The 18072-nt window shown below is 50.4% G+C and overlaps 8 protein-coding genes across 8 annotated transcripts; 5 read left to right on the top strand and 3 right to left on the bottom strand.

The window, feature by feature from the left end:
• Positions 1 to 716: 716 nt before the first annotated feature.
• On the bottom strand, positions 717 to 1647 carry COCVIDRAFT_14844 (hypothetical protein; the record flags this gene model as incomplete). The annotated part of the gene is made up of 2 exons (XM_014702425.1): positions 717 to 1507; positions 1554 to 1647. 2 exons carry the CDS (start codon positions 1645 to 1647, stop codon positions 717 to 719), a joined length of 885 nt encoding a protein of 294 aa, XP_014557911.1.
• Positions 1648 to 2015: 368 nt separating this feature from the next.
• COCVIDRAFT_95738 (hypothetical protein) lies at positions 2016 to 3008 on the top strand (the record flags this gene model as incomplete). The annotated part of the gene is made up of 2 exons (XM_014702482.1): positions 2016 to 2730; positions 2785 to 3008. 2 exons carry the CDS (start codon positions 2016 to 2018, stop codon positions 3006 to 3008), a joined length of 939 nt encoding a protein of 312 aa, XP_014557968.1.
• A 456-nt stretch (positions 3009 to 3464) lies between these two features.
• Positions 3465 to 3824, bottom strand: COCVIDRAFT_25463 (hypothetical protein; the record flags this gene model as incomplete). The annotated part of the gene is made up of 3 exons (XM_014702439.1): positions 3465 to 3518; positions 3567 to 3707; positions 3762 to 3824. The coding sequence occupies 3 exons, from the start codon at positions 3822 to 3824 to the stop codon at positions 3465 to 3467; spliced, it is 258 nt and encodes an 85-aa protein (XP_014557925.1).
• Positions 3825 to 6084: 2260 nt separating this feature from the next.
• On the top strand, positions 6085 to 8733 carry COCVIDRAFT_95857 (glycoside hydrolase family 2 protein; the record flags this gene model as incomplete). Its single annotated transcript, XM_014702481.1, has 1 exon — positions 6085 to 8733. The coding sequence occupies one exon, from the start codon at positions 6085 to 6087 to the stop codon at positions 8731 to 8733; it is 2649 nt and encodes an 882-aa protein (XP_014557967.1).
• Positions 8734 to 9583: 850 nt separating this feature from the next.
• COCVIDRAFT_36589 (hypothetical protein) lies at positions 9584 to 11387 on the top strand (the record flags this gene model as incomplete). The annotated part of the gene is made up of 2 exons (XM_014702480.1): positions 9584 to 10385; positions 10513 to 11387. The coding sequence occupies 2 exons, from the start codon at positions 9584 to 9586 to the stop codon at positions 11385 to 11387; spliced, it is 1677 nt and encodes a 558-aa protein (XP_014557966.1).
• A 372-nt stretch (positions 11388 to 11759) lies between these two features.
• COCVIDRAFT_95858 (hypothetical protein) lies at positions 11760 to 11918 on the top strand (the record flags this gene model as incomplete). Its single annotated transcript, XM_014702479.1, has 1 exon — positions 11760 to 11918. The coding sequence occupies one exon, from the start codon at positions 11760 to 11762 to the stop codon at positions 11916 to 11918; it is 159 nt and encodes a 52-aa protein (XP_014557965.1).
• A 528-nt stretch (positions 11919 to 12446) lies between these two features.
• On the top strand, positions 12447 to 14357 carry COCVIDRAFT_36588 (hypothetical protein; the record flags this gene model as incomplete). The annotated part of the gene is made up of 3 exons (XM_014702478.1): positions 12447 to 12582; positions 12632 to 13122; positions 13188 to 14357. 3 exons carry the CDS (start codon positions 12447 to 12449, stop codon positions 14355 to 14357), a joined length of 1797 nt encoding a protein of 598 aa, XP_014557964.1.
• Positions 14358 to 14602: 245 nt separating this feature from the next.
• Positions 14603 to 17977, bottom strand: COCVIDRAFT_95830 (hypothetical protein; the record flags this gene model as incomplete). Its single annotated transcript, XM_014702477.1, has 3 exons — positions 14603 to 14951; positions 15004 to 17744; positions 17855 to 17977. 3 exons carry the CDS (start codon positions 17975 to 17977, stop codon positions 14603 to 14605), a joined length of 3213 nt encoding a protein of 1070 aa, XP_014557963.1.
• Between the last annotated feature and the right edge of the window lie 95 nt (positions 17978 to 18072).

Here is an 18072-nt window from a genome sequence, read left to right as displayed (position 1 = left end):
TTACTAGAGCAGTTCAGTACTGTGCTACATGTCATAATTGATGTATGTGGGCCCGCTAGCAAGGGACGATACAGGCCAGGGTGAAGAATAAACCCTATACTACAAAGAGTACTATCTATAATCTAAGGATATTAGGATTAACAATAGTCAGTTGATATTGACTTAAGGCCCGTGCTTAATGCCCTGAGTATTGGGTCTTGCCAGGCACTAGTCCTAATTAGGCAAACCCTGGGTATTGACCCCCCCCCCTCTCGCAGAACTGAAATAGCCAGACAACACCAAACCACCACCAAAAGTACCCACTTTAAACGCTAAATATCAACACAACAACAACGTTCAAATATATATGTATAGCATACAAAATAAAGCGCTATATAGATTTAATAGATGTCTAAGTTTTTAGAGAGTTAGACCTTATGTACAAAGGTGCAGCTGCGTGTTAAGTTGATCAAGTGAAGAAACTAGCCCTTTCGCTTGCCTGAGATGTTCGGCCATTTCGGTTCCGCGAGAGCCCCCCCCCCCCCTCTAGCTCCTAAGTATCACGCGACAAAATGTCCCGGGTGTAATGTCGCGTATGCTGATTGGCTGGCGCATAGATATCGGGTGTATTGTCGCGGACATATTGTCGCGCAATGCTAGTAACCCTACGTAACCCTAATACTGCTATTTGTGTCAAGCGCTACATTGCTTCTGTGAAGCAGGTCTCACAAGCCGGATCAGCCCTCTCCCCGGAACCTCCGCCACCATCGACTTGATGTCGCCATCTCTCCATTTTCTCCACCTACGATCATCCACCACTTCTGGAGAAACCAAGGCTGGACCTCCCACGATCTATCTTCCCAAGGCGTCGGACCCCAGCATCGAAATGCATCGCGGACGTCCAAATCTTGGATAAAATCGTTTTCATCAAATATCTTGGGCTCCAATGATCGTAAAGCTAACAAGTTTTCGCGAAAATCCTTAAAAGGCAAGCAATCAATGTAAAGATCGTGGTCATACTTTCTCTGGCATTCGCCCGCGATAAGATCGGGTGCGCATGTGAGTTCGTACAAGTTTACATGTGATGTATGATCTGTCCATGGTGATAGCATGCGGTCATCACCACATTTGTGCTCTTGGAGGCGCGCGAAGGAGATGCCCAAAACGGCTGCGTTTGCAGCTCCTGCTGCATAGAAGGAGTATCGCGGAACGTGGATGTAACTATCCAATGGGATTTGCAAAGTAGAATTTGTGGCATGTTGACTGACAGCATTTGCAACTTGACTGTTCGGCAGCACAGATTGCGCAACCAGCGCATCGGGTTCCAACACCGTTGGTAACAAAGAGCTTCCAGCTACCGTCCCCCACATTGAAGACTGGAGATTATCGGACAAGGCAAAGGTTTGTTCCAACATGTTGTCATTGTCGAAATACGCGGGAAAGCCGACTAGCTCGCCCGTGCCACCGCTTGTATTAGCGGCTACCTTTGCTCCATCCCCGTTCGCCTGCGAAGCTCGTTGCTTTTCCCCTGCATGCCTGTTAGAATGGCCCCATCCAGGGAGCGGCCAACGAACGATATCTTCTTTGGGCTTCACGGCCTTGCTGCCTCCTGTTCGCTGTGATGCGGCGCTTTTTGGGCGCTGACACCGCTTCAGTCGTGTTATCCATGGCGAGGGAGATCAGTCTGAGGGGCAAGGGCCAAGCTGCAGTAGGCTAGAGCATGGCTTATATCCTGGGATGTGAGCCATGCTGCAGGACAATAAAGGATGGCTTACAATCTTGGACGTGAGCCACGCTGACCACTAAGCCAATTTTGGTTAGTATACGCAGTCCAACCACGTGATCTTCTCTTTCCGATCGCTCAATGTGAGCCACAGAGACTGGCTCACAGAGACTGGCTCACCGTGCTTGTAGAAACATCACAAAGCGACCAGAGAGCTTAGAATCACTGAGCAGAACATTCGTCATCATCATGGCCCATTCCAAGTATAAAATCAGGACCTATGTCTGCTACACACTAGCCAACAGATACAGCAATGGCATCCACAACCAGAATCTTTCATCATTCCTCTTATGCTGCAATTTCCCCTACTACGATCGAAAATGATCAGTCTGGCCGAACGATCCTAATTATAGGAGCTTCATCTGGCATTGGCTTCGCCATAGCTAAAGCCTTTATGCAGGCCAAAGCAGGCCGAGTGATCCTGACAGGACGTCGGAAGGAGGCGCTTGAAAAAGCGACACAAACCCTGCGAGATTCATTTAGGACTTCTGAGATCGTCCCTATCGTTTGCAACATCCGCTCTGAGGACAGCATTAGGGACCTATGGCAGCACCTTTCGTTGAACGAAATGTTCGTTGACGTGCTTGTCATTAACGCTGCCGATGCCTCAACTGGTTCTATAACTCCAGTCAAAGAATTTCTCCCTCAGCTCCGCACGGTCATGGAAACCAATCTCTTCGGACACCTCCTCGCAGTCTCCAGCTTCCTCGACCAGCCGCAGGATGAACATGTTGGAAGGCCAAAAGCTATCGTCAACATCTCGAGTTTTGCAGCGCATGCCAATCCTTCCCCATTACAGGCCGCATACAGCGTCAGCAAAGCATCTCTTGCGCATACATTGCAGCTTCTTGCCGACGAAATGCCCTCGAGTCGATGCCACATCATAAATGTCCATCCGGGTGCTGTCCTGACTGAGGCTGCTGAGAAGGCGCCACAAGAAGTGAAGGACGCTGTGGTGTGGGATGAGCGTAAGTTTATAGCAATTGTTGAATTGTTGTATCAAAGCTAATATATGCATCAAGCGGAACTGCCTGCAGCGTTCTCAGTTTGGGCCTCAACCAGGCAGGCACAATTCTTGCATGGTCGATTTGTCTGGGGAAATTGGGATGTTGAGGAGCTGGCGGAGCGCAAGGCAGAATTTGCCGATCCGGGTTTCCTTAAGCTTGGTTTACAGGGCACGGAGTACGTCGACAGAACGACTATATTCGACAAGATTCGTACAGGAGGTAACCTGGATGCTGCATGAGCTTTATGTGAAATTATGCCTAACATCAGAAGTCAGCACAGCTAGACGTAGTTCTTATTGCTTCAATCAATTGTTACACAAATGCACGCGATCGACTTATATAGTATATAACGTCCATCCCTGTGTTACGCAAATCCCCCATTCCGCAAGAATCCTACAGGTTAAACACTACAGGTATTTCTACACTAATTATATCCCTATAGTACTCTATAGGGCGAATTTATTAGCTTTTCCCTATACTATAAAGGTTTTTTAGGGGAAAATATATAGTATTAGCTCACGGCAGGCCTCGCCAAGATCTGCCACTTCTTCGGCCAGCCACTGTCGCCACTGCCACTTCTCACACTACCGTATACACAGGCACACTATGACCGCATGCACTCATCTATTACTCTTAGTAAATGCTAGCCAACGCAATAGATCCGCAACAATGCCACCTTGCAGTTCATTACAGCCCTAGCAAAAAGCAGTGTTATTGAAGCCAACGCACGAATTTCCCGGCACACATGTCTGCAAATCATCAGCGCACTGCATAACCACTGCATAGACTCGACTTACACTATTGCAGGGATACCATGCTTTGCCATTGGCGCAACATCCGTTCGCCTCTGGACAGTAGCTGAAGATGTAGTCCGGATCCGACCCTTCGGGCAGCTCGGCGTGGTCGTTTCTAAATTTCTCAGATCTTTTGTAGCATTCCTGGGATTTGGGCGATTAGCTTGCGAAAACGCGCTTTGCGGTGATGGTAGTCACCCAGCCGGAGCCACCAGCGAAGACACTAGCGGCGAAGAGGAGGAAGATTGCCTGGATCTCCATGATGATGGCGTTTGAGGATCAGTTAACGTTTATCCGGTGGAATTTCGAGTTGCAGATGAAGACAATGGACGATATGGGACTTGAGCAAGTCCCTCGTATTATAATTAAGAAAAGCTCGCCTTCTCCTCCTACGCCTACTCGATCTCGGCTCAATTACAAATATTCAAGTAAGTCGTTTGTCCGGGCTCGCCAGAGCACCTTTGGTGTCTATAAACCTAATTCCTGATTTGTATTCCTGTTTTCGGAATACAGTTTACAGGGATCATGAAATTCACACGGCCTGAGGGGAGTTTTCACATTTCTTATGCTTTTAAAGGTGCCCAATATCAACGAGAAACACCATATCTTCTCATCACCGGAGGGCGCGGTTTTTTCTCCGTGTTCGAGTTCAACGAGGAAACAAACACGCCCACAACTTCGCACCTGATAGTATAAGTTTCACCAATAAAATCGTCTAGCGTCGGAGTTCTCGGATTTAGGCCACTGAGTTCTGTAATATAAGATTCTTATTGCGCTTACTGCGTCTCTAGCTCACCGCTGTTCCTATGCACATACTTCGCTCTAGGATTGCCGATTTTCCGTTCAGCAACACGGTCTTGGAGACATGTATGGTTGAGAGTAGTCCAAGTACCACTTACCTGGTCTCTCCAAGTGAGATGAGATAGGCTATACTCTGCAGTCAACGGCAATCGCACGGCTCGGCTTAATACCTGGTACGGCATAAGCAACTTACCCAGCGCTGCCTGATAAGATATACAGAATGCCGATCTCATTCTGTTGTACCAGAAACTTCTTCAAAAGTATCAAACTAATCTGGCTTTAAGCTATGTTCATAAAGATCCATAATTGTCTTACAAAACGGAAAGGATGGGAGAGCGATACCTATACTACGCGGCCGTAATGGAATCCAACTCTTAGAAGCATCTCTTAGAAACTGCGAGAGTTCCTCCAACAATCTGTTCCCTTAGCCTATCTACGTATGGCGTGGCGGGCCAAGTCTCCAAAACATACACACATCAAACCGTACTTTGTCTCAGCACCCTAATTCTCGGTTTTCTGTAGTCGCATGTCCCATAGATATCGAAACTTCAGCTCATCGTAATGTTGGGTCCTTAAAGGGCCTCGATTTCTGCGTCATGGCACGATCTTTTAATTGGCAACAAAGAGATGGTACGTTGAGGCTACGCTGTTCATGGTGTTCGATGCGACGTTTTCTCGACTACTTATGCGCTTTGGTACGGTAAAATACGTAGAGCACGGTTTGATGCTACGATTCGATTTCCAATATCTCTAAACGGCGGGAGTAGTACGGCTGACAGAGCTTAGACGGTTTAATGTTGTAGATACATGGGCACCGGTATTCTGGCGGGCATGGTTGCTGTTGTTCTTTTAATCGGAGCTTGTTGATTTCATAATCCATTGAGCCATTTAACGGGTTGAAGGATCAATAGAACAGATAATATATCTGTCGTTATCTCATCGATCAAGTCAAGTGGGTTGACCGATATCCTTTCGCGGCTAGTTAATCGGAGCTGTAGAGCCCTCGGCCGTCGGCACTCCTTCTCAATTGAACGACATCTCTCGAAGATTATGCTACAATCACCACGGTAGCTTATCGCACCGAAAGCAGGAAAATATGGGTTCCGAATCCACCATCTCGAGTAATGGTTGCTCTCACGTAGCGGGAAGGTGAGGGGACAGCAAGCGGATCGAAGTCCCCTCTGGGCTTAGCGTACGACGTCACGTTCTCGATATCATCCATCAACCGGCAAGCGACAACAAGGATCTTCACTTGTCAAGGTCCTTTTGGGTAAGACTTCACAAAATACAGGTCTGTGCCCGGCTCAGCCGAACTCAAGGCGAGAGCTAAGCAGAGCCAAGAGAGCCACCCCGCACTCTGCATACAACGTTACAGTGCGGGACGGCTTAGAGTCTCCGCTTCCTTCCCTCGATAGGTACCATTTGCTAGGTATCATTCGACAAATAGCCTATCGTTCGGTGCCGAGACGGCGTGTTGTTCTTCAATTTTCCGGCCGTGACGAAGTACGTGCAGGGAGACGGAGAGAGTTGACCCGCACCCTATGTGGTCCTATGGCGCCTTTTCGCCGAACATACAAAAGACGCGATGCCGACGATGGATGTACCACTGCACTCCAAAGTATTCAACATAGTCGGCGGTAGCGCCACTCTTTGATTTGGCCTCTTGGATGAACAAATCCCGCAGCTTGGTCCTCCATCAACGCTGTCTCGATTGTTCAAGATGTTGGGCTCATCTGGGACGCTGTACAAAACGTACAGATTCGTCCTGCTCGGCTTCTTGTTTTCGCTTTGTTTCGATGCAACATCTGCACATGTTGTCAAGAAACCGCGTGCGGCTTCAACGGGCCGTATGCGCTCGTCTCTCAACGCAGATTGGCGCTTCTCACGTTTCACGTCCAATCCCGATGGCCTCAGCTACGAGACGCTGAAGCCATGGATTATGCCCTCTGCAAACGACTTCATTGTTGGAGATAAATACCAACGCCCTTCTGGCGCTGCGCCTGGCTCCAACACCACCTATGTGCAGTCGAACTTCGACGATGCAAGCTGGGAAGCAGTAACTCTACCACACGACTGGGCCATTACGGGGACATTCGACGCTCCTGGCGTTACTGGTGACCTAGGATTTCTGCCAATCAACGGAATTGGATGGTACCGACGATCGGTTTCAATCGATGCTGAGATTATTGACTCTGGAAAATCCATTTTCCTGGATGTCGAGGGAGCCATGGCCTATGCTGCAGTGTGGTTCAATGGCCAGCTTGTGGGAGGGTGGCCTTTTGGCTACAATTCCTTCCGCCTAGACCTTACGCCCTATGCCAAAGCTGGAGCGAATACCCTTGCTATTCGCTTGGACAACAAGCTGGATTCATCACGCTGGTACCCCGGTGCTGGAATCTACCGAGATGTTTGGCTGGTCACCGTTGATCCTGTACACGTCGCGCAATGGGGAACATACATCACTACTCCTAGCATTTCAGAAGCCGAGGCAACTGTTGATATTGTTGTTGAAGTTGAGAACAAGGCCAACAGCAGCCAGAGTGTCGAGGTCGTTACTCAGATCTACGAGCGCGACCCTATATCCAAAGCGGCGAAAGGCAACAATGTTGCGACCTTTCCAACAGCAAACACCGATGTGGCAGGGAACTCGAAGCAAGCTGTAAAAAGCTCAGTTTCAGTAGCAAACCCTAAACTTTGGGGACCTGCACCAACTCAGAAACCCAACGAGTATGTTGCCGTTACCACTGTATCAATTGACGGAAAAGAGGTGGACACCTACGAAACTGTCTTTGGCATCCGCTCCGTCGCATACGACCCAAATAAGGGTCTTCTGATCAACGGTGAGCACATCTACGTGCAGGGGTCGTGCAATCACCACGATCTTGGGTCGCTAGGCGCTGCTTTCAACGTACGAGCTGCGGAGCGCCAGATTGAGACTCTTATGGAGATGGGCAACAATGCTCTCCGAACTTCGCACAACCCACCAGCACCCGGGTACCTGGATCTCGCTGACCGCATGGGTCTATTGGTCATGGACGAGATTTTTGATACCTGGAATTACGCCAAGGTAGAAAACGACTTCCATCGCATTTTCCAAGAATGGCATGAGCCTGACCTTCGTTCATTTATCCGTCGCGATCGGAACCATCCTTCCATTGTCTCTTGGTCTGTTGGCAATGAGCTTCGGGAACAATCCAATGCTACTGGCACTGCAACCGTCAAGATGCTTCAAGATATAGCTCACGAGGAAGATCCTACTCGAAAAGTTACCATTGGTATGAACAATGCCAATGCAAGCACTGGAGTTGCTGCAACCATCGACATTATCGGCCTAAACTACCAGGGAGAAGGCAAAGGTGTCTCTTGGCGAAGCTCGTTTCCTGATTTCAAGAACGCATTTCCCGAAAAGATGATTTGGAGTACCGAGTCTGCTTCTACTATCAGCTCTCGTGGCAAGTACCTGTTCCCTGTCACTTCCAGCAAGAGCGCAGTAATTGGCGGAGGGCCTGGCGAAGGCGGAGATCCTGTGACGAACCACATCAGCTCTTACGATCTCTACGCACCGGAGTGGGCCGCGTCTCCAGACAAAGTCTTCCAAATGCAAGACATGCATCCTTATGTTGCGGGGGAGTTCGTCTGGACTGGACATGATTACATTGGTGAACCCACGCCATACGCCAATGTAAGCCGCAGCTCCTACTTTGGCATCATAGATCTCGCAGGTTTCAAGAAGGATCGCTTCTACCTCTATCAGTCTCGCTGGAGGTCTGATCTTCCCATGGCACACATTCTACCCCACTGGACCTGGCCAGAGGACCGTACTGGCGAGACCACTCCTGTACATGTCTACAGCTCTGGTGACGCAGCCGAACTCTTCGTAAACGGTGTTTCTGCTGGTCGCAAGGAGAAGGCAGAATACGAATACCGCTTCCGTTGGGATGATATCAAGTACAGTCCCGGCAACGTCACCGTAGTAACTTATAAGGATGGCGCAGAATGGGCAACCGCGTCGCAAGTCACAGCGGGATCTGCTGCCTCGCTCAACATCACTGCAGACCGCTCTACCATCACCGGTGACGGCTACGACCTCTCTTTCATCTCTGTGGCCGTGCATGATAGCCAGGGTACTCTCGTTCCGACCGCCGACCACGCAATCAGCTTCAAGGTAACATCCGGCCCTGGTGTCATTATCAGTACAGACAATGGCGACCCAACAGATCTAGTACCGTTCCCGGAGACAACAAGGAAGGCTTTCGGCGGCTTGGCACTAGCTATCGTAAGGAGCGAAGCTGGGGCAACTGGAGAGATCGTGGTTGAAGCCACGGCGGAGGGCCTGGAGGGCGGCAGTGTGACCATCACTGCTGCTTGACTTTTAGAAAAGGAAGATTTTCGATTGGGATGCTGTGATGTGCAGTCTGTCATAATGTAATGTATCATGGAAAGGAAATCAAAAACAGTGTTTGTGAAGATGAGAAAGAAAGCGAGCGTAAACAATGCCTGATGTACATGGGGTTTTGACGGTGTTTCTCATGTGAATGAATCATTGAAGTGAAAATCACCGAGTGTCATGAGATTATCCTTAAGTTGGATATAAGACACTTTTGACTCTGTTTTGCATGGAGAAAGTGTGTTCACACGTATTTAGAGAATGACCAGAAGTGGGTGAATGTAAAACAGTTTGCTTGAGATTGGTTTCTGAAGCAATCGCATTCGGAATCTTCGTAGACTTTAAATTCCCTGCCAACCTTATCCTTTGTTCTGTTAGTGTCTCTGTATCAACCTTCTTGAGACACTTCGTTGTTACTGGAAGACAGATATGTTTATATATCAACAATGACCGCTATCATCAGACTTTTGCAATAATCCCCCTGATATGTTTCTCTTGTATAGTTATCTGACTCTGTCGTTAGCTCTGGAGTTATCGAACATCGGTAAGCTCATATATACTCGCTTGCAACACTGGAGCCTTTGTACGTCGCCATCACCCATTGCCATGCTCTTGTTTACAGAAAACCATCTGATCTCACTTCAAGCGACTTCAGAGTGAATCGTCAGGTTGCCATGGCACCATGGCAGGTTTCACTCTTTCTGTTGTGTATATAAACAGGGCCGCCCACCTCACTCTGCTCACCACCACATTTCGGTCCCATTTCGTGAGAACACTCACACCCCCTCTATTCATTGATGATACTCTAACAGTATACAGAGATACATCCACAATGTCTTCTGCTGCAACCCGCAAGGTTGTTCATTCTCTTTCTCCTGCACGCCGCGTCCCCGACATGCGCGGTGCTGCAAAGCAGGCTAGTGTCGCTGTCAAGCCGATCAGGCTGCCTTACAAGCAGCTCCAACGATCAAACAAGTCAACCGCAAAGCCAAGAACGACGTTGGCTGCGTCGAGGCAGAACTTGCCCCCAGCCAGCGGGTTGACGTCAAGGACAAGACCGAGCGCTTCGGCGACTCGTGTACCCCAACTCCATGCACGATCCAGAGCTGACTACAAGCAGAATGGTGCCTGTGCGTTTTTGAAGACCAAGATTCCAAGACCCACGGTTGTGGCGTTGAAGGATGCTCGGGTCCGACAGAGCATGGAGTGTCGGGTCAGATCAGTGAGTGTTGTTCGGACCCCCAAGGCCAAGTTGACTTCACTTCCTGCAGATCAAGTAGCAGTCGCCCAAGACTGCGAAGACGAGACCACAGAGCAAGGCCCTATTGAGGTCGACTCTGAAATCCTGCAGCCTGTCGAGCGGAACGAAGCCGAGGACTCGGGAACCGACGATTCCTCACTGCTCTTCAACGACAAGAGCTTCGACGAGTCTGTTGATGCGGACCAACAGACTTCGACCCTCAACCTCATCGGACGAGAGCTCATCAGCATGAAGCGACTCGGGCTTGGACTCCGGATCCACCGATCGCCGTGGTTTGTCGGACTCGCCCATTGTTCGCAGTACAAGGGCGAAGGTGTCAGCATGCCACGTGTGCACCCAAGGAAGGAGTTTACTGTGGAGGAGCAAGTACAAGGTAAGTGAACTGATCTTGCTTCATGTAAAACATGTTTACTAACAACATGCAGATCTACGCGCCACTACCGCTCCGTCGAACCCGCTAAAGGATGGTGTCAAGACAACACCACTACCATCCCGACCAGGTACCAAGGGGACAACACGAGGCAACGTAGTCAAAGCTGCCAAACCCGCATCTTCGGTACCAGCCAAGAGCGATAAGGTGGCTGCGATCACGAAGCCTCAGGGGCAGGGAAAGCGTCACCTTCCGACAACCACCACGCCTCTCGCCCGTCGCCAGAAGCCTGTTCCGCAGCCAAAGGCTATTGGCGATCGCAAGCCCCGTCCTACCGCTGGACGAACCCTCAGTATCAAGCAGTCAGCAGCCCCCAGTACTGACAAGAAGCCACTGGGTCGTGGACCCCACGCAGGAAAGCCCGCTCTAAAGCCAACTGCACGCCCATCCCTTCCCGCCACGGTCAAGAAGCAGGTCTGTTTCGTCTCCGGACCCATCAAGCCACGCTTCTTCTCCGCCAAGGATACCGTCAAGCAGTCCGCATCCCCTGATGCCCTGCCATCACGGTACGGATGGGCTCCACTCGTCGGTTTGCAGCACTCTCGGCCCACCTCGGTCGGCTCCAAGACATCACAGATCTTCCAAAGCGACAAAGCGGGTAGCTTGACGCTCAAGCACCGCTTCCTCACTCGTTTCGCCAGCGTCCAGGCGTACGAGACAATTCGTCGCGAAGAGGCTCTTGCCAGGGGTGAGCAGCCGGGCCTGGGTCAGCTTGACTATGGCAATGCTGTTGTCAGGATTGCCCTGCAAGCGTCCGGGGTCGTCGAGGCGGACCACATTGGGATCCTCCAGGACCTGAGTGGTATTGGTAGGTGTGGACTCGTAGCGACTAGCCGGCGACGAATGGCCAATCCCGTTTGGGTCTTTGGATCGTTCAAGGAGCCCTGGAGCCCTGCGACTATTCCGACCAAGCGGGTTGCGGCTTATAAGAAGCCGGTTTTCTAGTCGACGTCTGGGTCTGAGGGGAAGTTGAGGTTCAAGTATTTGAAGCAAGACTGATAGAAGGATGCAAGTTATGTTGCTCAGCAAACATAATTGTTTCTTATGTACTAACGTTGAAGCAGGACGACGTCAGCGACACACACCAGGATGAGTGGTGGAAAGAGTCACGTTCTCAACACGCATGACTATCCAGTAAGCTTTCTTTTCCCTTCTACTGCTGAGTTGTACCACAGGATCGATCAAAACAAAGCCGGGGCGTCCTTTTCGACAGGGCGGGGCGAGTGGTGGGACCCCGCACATCCGAACAACTCTTTTCGTCATACCTTCGACAATCGACCGTTGGTCATATACCGAGAGGAAAATCTGGAGTTGGAGATGGAAAAACAGGAAGAGATAGACGAGGTGCAATTTCAGTCACCTTGGGCCGAAGATGGGCCTGCGCTAAATGCAAGTCTTAGCCGGGTCGAGCAGCAAGTCCACTCCGGTGTTCGGGGAATGCGAGTCTTTTTGGGCCCTAGTATCCGTAGACCATAGTCTGGGGATTCTGGGGTTTGGCCATGGGTCATATCAGCCTATCACCTATAGTAGTACGATGAATGCGAACTCCTTTAGTCTGCCTTGTATGCATTTTCCATCTCCCCCACTCTTGCGCATGCATCGCCACAAATCAAGTTTTTCTTTTCCCTTTCCAACACACACAAGCCCACGTGTTCTGCTGTGAGCCTCGCCCAATTTCCGTGCCTTTTGTGGCGGTCCGGTATCCAGGTACAAGAAGCAATGGACGGGAGGACTGCATGTGCTTTGCTTCGCACGTGTTGCCGTGATTGGCAGACTGTTATCACGCCTGGCTAAGCATTAGACTGGAAGAGGCAGTTGCCGAGCCCTGTGCACGGCCACACCAAGATGTGCCAAGAAAGAGATGCTATGAAGTCAGCGGAGACGTCCGGGGAACATATAGTTATATAATAGCCCTGGCTGAAAAAAAATAATGGTTTCTGTTCTTCGTGCTCGCGCCCTCCCCTTTCGTTTTCACAGTCAATTGCTCGAGTCGAGTCGGCGAGGATGAAGTTCAATACTGCACCAGGCGCCTCTCTGGTTGCCCTCTCAGCCTTGTCTACGCTTGCTCAGGCAGAGGATGTTTTGTATAGCAAGCGCATGGTAAAGCGTGGTCTTGACCAGGACGGAAACTACAACATCTGTAAGCCACATTGCATAGTCTGCTCTATACACTTACTCACGTGACGCAGCATTCTTCCACATCAACGATGTGCACGCACATCTGGACGAGTTCAGCTCTTCAGGAACCGATTGCACCAGGCCTGAGCGAGGATGCTACGGAGGCTATGCCCGTGTCAAGCATGTGATTGAGGAGCAGCGCCCCAATGTCGAAGATAGCCTTTGGCTCAACGCCGGTGACGAGTTCCAAGGTACCCTGTTCTACAGCTACTATGGTGGCGAGAAGATTGCCGAGGTGCTCAACGAGCTCGAATTTGATGCCATGACACTTGGAAACCATGAGTTTGACGGTGGAGATGCTGAGCTTGGAGAGTTTCTTGTCAATCTCACATTCCCCGTTGTCAGTGCCAATGTGCACTCGCAGGATCCAAATGTCAACAAGACGGTTAAGCCCTGGACTATCTTTGAGGAGCATGATTTGGCAGTCATTGGAGTCACCGCGCAAGAAACTGGCAGCTTGAGTAACGCCGATCCAACAACCATCTTTTCCGATGTTGTCGAGGTAAGTCTTCTTTTCTCTGCAATCTCCAACCAGATAAAATGGCCAAAGACTAACAACCAACACAGGCCGTGCAAGGTGCCATCGACCAAATCAAGAGCACCACCAACATCACCAGAATTGCAGCTCTTACCCACATCGGCTACGACAAGGACCAGGAACTTGCCAAAGCCACCACTGGTCTCCACCTCATCATCGGCGGCCACAGCCACACGCTCCTCGGCGACATGGAAGACGCCGAAGGCAAGTACCCAACCATTGTCGACAACAAAGACGGCGACGAAGTCTTCATCGTAACCTCCTACCGCTGGGGCGAATACGTTGGCTACATCGACGTAACCTACGATCCCTCGGGCAAAATCCTCGCCTACCACGGCGCCCCTATCCACCTGACCAACACCACCGAGCAAGATGCGCCTCTCCAAGCCGAAATCGAAGCGTGGCGCGGCCCCTTTGAAGAATTCGCCGCCCAAGTCCTCGGCACCACAAAGGTGGAACTCGACCAAAAAACCTGTCAGCGCCAAGAATGTCTCTTGGGTGACTTCATGGCCGACGCCATGCTCTCCTACCGCAAAAACAACACCGACGACGTCGACTTCGCCCTCATCAACGCCGGCGGCATCCGCGCCACCATCGACACGGGCGACATCACCCGCGGCGAAGTCCTAACCTCCTTCCCCTTTGGCAACTCCATCGTCCAACTCCCCATAACCGGAAAGTCGCTCTGGGAAGCCCTCGAAGGCATCCTCACCGGTGTCAACGTCGGAAACGGACGCGCCGTAACGTCTTTTTTCCAAATCAGTCAGGGCATCAAGGTAGAATATAACCCTGACAACGGTAACAATACTAAACTCATCGCTGTTACCATTGGTGGCGAACCGCTGAACAACGATACTACGTATCAAATGGTCACCCTGGATTTCATCGCAGGCGGCGGCGATAATTTCTTTGAGACTATGACGGATTTTGTGAGTTTGGATACGCAGGATGAGGTTTTGACGAGGTATATTCAGGCGCAGTCGCCGGTGGATATCGAGTTGGATGGACGCATTGAGAAGGTTAGTAGGCAGAGGGATGATGTTGTTGCGCCGGGTAATGGGACGGCGACGAATGGGACGACGCCTTCGCCTTCAGTGGGGATACCGCCGCAACAGACGCAGAATGCTGCAGTCAAGATGGGACAGGGGGCTGTGAGTGCGTTGGTGGTTGGGCTTGTTGCTGCGCTGTGTGTGGTTTGAGAAGATATGAAAGTAACGCCTGATGTTAAAAGAACAAAAAATGTTCAAATACATGACATGTTAAATATAATACTCTGTTATATTTTGATTAAACTACAAAGTTTATGTATCAGCCATATAAGTAAATGCGCCCGCTAATATGACACATGTACTACCGGGATATAACAGGTACTTGCAGAAAAGTAAAGCCCTCCCCCCGACTTTTGCCCTTGTTTGATACACAGCTTATTCCACACACACACACCTCACTTCTTTCCCTTTGCTGGAGCCTTCGCCTTGCCCTTTCCCTTGCCCTTTGGCTTGACATCCTCGTCCTCCTCGTCCTCACTATCCTCATCTTTGGCCTTCTTCTTCGCCCCCTTTTTCGCCGCAGCCGGCTTCTTGGGCGCAGCCTTCTTCTTCGGTTGCTTGACGTACTTGTCCTTTGAAAGATCCACATCCTCGTCATCTTCGTCCTTGATTTCCTCAATCACTTCACCCTCATCTGACTCTTCAATTGCTTCTTCCAAGTCTGGCTTCTCTTTGGCTTGTTTCTTTGGTGCCGTAACTGACGAAGCTTTCATAAAAGGCAGAGGATGTGATTGCTGGTTGTATCTAGTATCGGGTTAGTCATGCAGTCAAAATCCAGTGTCATGTCCAGACTTACAGTCGAGTAAAGGTTGACTTTGCCTGAGAATCAATCTTGACCTTTTCTTGATCCATAGGACCAACACCCAGCTCCATGATTGCATCAAAGTCATCCTTGGTGAGGTAGTAGCTGTCCATCAACTCGATAATCTCGGGCACCGCCTCCTTGCCCTCCTTTTGTAACTTCTGGACAAGATCAGTCCAGAGCATTGGGACGTATTGTTGACGGATTTCATGACGGTCACCAGAAGATCGCAGTCGCATATGAGCCTGGATCTCCTTGACCATTCGGCTAAGCTTGTTGGCAGAGCTGTTCTTGCCCAGCCACGATGTAAAACGAGTCTGATTTCCAGCAGTGTTGCCAGCCACAAAGCTTGCGGGTCGCACGAAACTGAATACTGCATGCGTAGGCATCAGGCTCCATTGCTGCTGAGATCCGTGAATCATTCGGTCGACCAGATCGCCATCACTAATGCTGTCTGCTGCCTGTGACACAAGCTCAAGGTTCTTGAGGTTCTTCTCCTTCCCAGAATAGCCTCCCGACAGGGTAGGATTTGTGCCGAGATAATTTTCCTGAAGCATCAGCGGGCTGAACTCATGGTCGTTGAAGTAGAGCTCAATCTTTTCGTTGAGAGTAGCCTTGCTGCTCGCAGCAAACATGCCACCACCAAGAATCTTTTGTGTAATGTCCCACGGCTTCAAAACCACATGCTTCTCCCAGTTCTTCGACATGGCCTTGCCCTTGTCAAAGTCCATGACTTCTTGATCGATCTTAGCAGTCGATATCATGTTGACAACTTGGCGGATATCAGAATGACTGCCTTCAATCAAAGCGTTGATAACTGGGGTAGGCATCTTGAGACCCTCACGGAACGCAATCGTCATGATACGTGATCGCACCTGATCAACAGTTGGTCGTCGGAAAGGGAGGTCGAACGTAACGTAATCAAATGGCTTCATCTTGGGTTGTCTCCTGTCGTTGCAGATGAGGATCATGGGAACTTCCGTCTTCTTGCAAACAGCTGCGAGTGCGCCGACACCACCTCGATCACCTGCAGACATTCCGTCGACCTCGTCCATAATGAGTACAAGCTTCTTCTTGGAGCCTTCAACCTTCTTTCCGTCTCCAGCGAAGTAGCCGTGAAGGGAGTTGGTACTGAGGACACCACGCAGACCATCTTCAATAAGCTTCTTGCTTCGGGTGTCACTGGCATTTCTCTCCACAATGTCGTAACCTTCAAGCTTGGCAACGAGATGTGCAGCAGTGGTTTTACCGATACCAGGCGGTCCATGAATCATGACAGCACGGAACACTCCGCTGCCATCTTTACCAGCAAGCTTGAAACCCGTCTTGAGACTCTTCGGGAAGGCCTGTAGCCATCGTTGCAGTCTCTCAACCGACGCCTTGTTTCCGCATATATGAGCAAGTGATGTGGGTGCGTACTTGGTTGTCCACAACCGAGAGTCAACTTCTGGGCCTGCGTTTTGAGCAGCAGCAGTGACTGCAGATGCTGTCTTGTTTCCAGCCGCCGCAGCTGCAGCCTTCAGTTCTTTCTGGCGCTTCTTTTCCTCTAACTCGAGTTCTGCAGCTTGCTTTTCAATCTTCTCTTGCTCCTTGCGTTGTTTCTCTGCATACACTGCCTGAGCTTTGCTGTCGCCCTTGTTACCCGCTGCTGTCAACTTTTCAATCAGCAGAGTCAGGCCATCCTCATCAATTGTCTTGATGTTCATGTCCCGGATCTTCTGCAGCTTGCTGGGTCCAGCGTCCTCACCCAAGACGACGTAATTGGTCTTCTTGCTCGGAGCGGTAGTTACTTTACCACCGTGACGCTTGACCAGCTCCTGACTCTCAGTTCGACCCCACTTTTGCAGCACACCAGTGAAGACAAAATTCAGTCCAGCAAGGCAGGTATCTGAGCCTTGTGGCATATCAGCGGAAGAGCCTTGTGTCGGTCCTGCATCGCCACGAGCCGCATTTGCTTGCCAGTTGAATTTCCCATTCGGGTCTTTGGGAGGAGGCGTCGGAGCGCGTACGGTAGGTATGCTGTCGTAGATAGCCTGGATATCAGCACTGTCTTCAACATCATCTTTCTTCGCCTTTTTCTTCGCTGGTGACTTTGCTGGGGTAGCCTTCTTCGCCTTGGGCTTTGCCGGCTTATCCTCTTCATCTTCATCTTCGTCATGTTCTGGGGACTTGCGTTTCTTGCTGGCGGCTGATACTTTCTTCGATTTCGTCTTAGCAGCTTCTTCCTCGTCGAAGTCGTCGTCGTCATCACCATCCAGATCCTTCATATCCACATCCTCGTCGTCAGGGTCGAACTCGTCCTCATCCTCGTCCTTGATCGCCTTTTGTTGCTTTGCTGGAGCTTTTGGTGTTCCACGATGTGGCAGCTGGATGGGAACATCCTCGTCGCTCTCCGAAGCCTCCTGGTAGTCGTCCTTACTCTTACCCTTGACGTCATCCCCAAAGATATCATCCGCACCGTCAAGGTCATCATCCGGAAACTCATCGTCGTCATCCCTCTCAGCGTATGATGTGACAGGTTTCTTCGCACGTCCAGAAGTCTTGCCATTGGCTGCCTTCCCACTCGGCTTTGCAGCTGCCTTCTTCGGTGTTGTCTTTGGTGCCTCGGCTGCCTTTTTCTTTACAGGTTCTGTTCGCTTGGGTTTATTCGAGCTACCGAAAAATGCAGATGTGGTCGTTTCTTCGAGTTCAGGCTCTGGCGTTGGTTCACGTTTGGCTTTCTTAGCGGCTGGCTTCTTTGGTGATGCCTTCTTGGGCCTATGTAGTGTTAATATTTGTCGTCACTAATGATAATGTCATACTCGACTCACTTTGCCTCTTCTTCATCGTCATCAGAGTCCTCCACAACCCTGCTCGTACGACCTTTTTTCTTGGGTGCAGCCTTCTTGGGTGCAGGCTCATCCTTTTGTGAATCCTGGCTAGGCTTCGGGGGCCCACCACCAAAGAAGCTGCGAATATCGGCTGGCATTTTTGAATTGTGGGCAAAGAACACACACCGCTACTCTACCATTGAATTGCCGCGTTGGTCAGCCAGATGGGTGTGAGTATGGAAAGTTTTGGGGG

The sequence above is a fragment of the Bipolaris victoriae genome (assembly GCF_000527765.1).
Source record: "Bipolaris victoriae FI3 unplaced genomic scaffold scaffold_30, whole genome shotgun sequence".
Lineage (NCBI taxonomy): Eukaryota > Fungi > Ascomycota > Dothideomycetes > Pleosporales > Pleosporaceae > Bipolaris > Bipolaris victoriae.
This window is presented reverse-complemented; position numbering and strand designations above follow the sequence as displayed.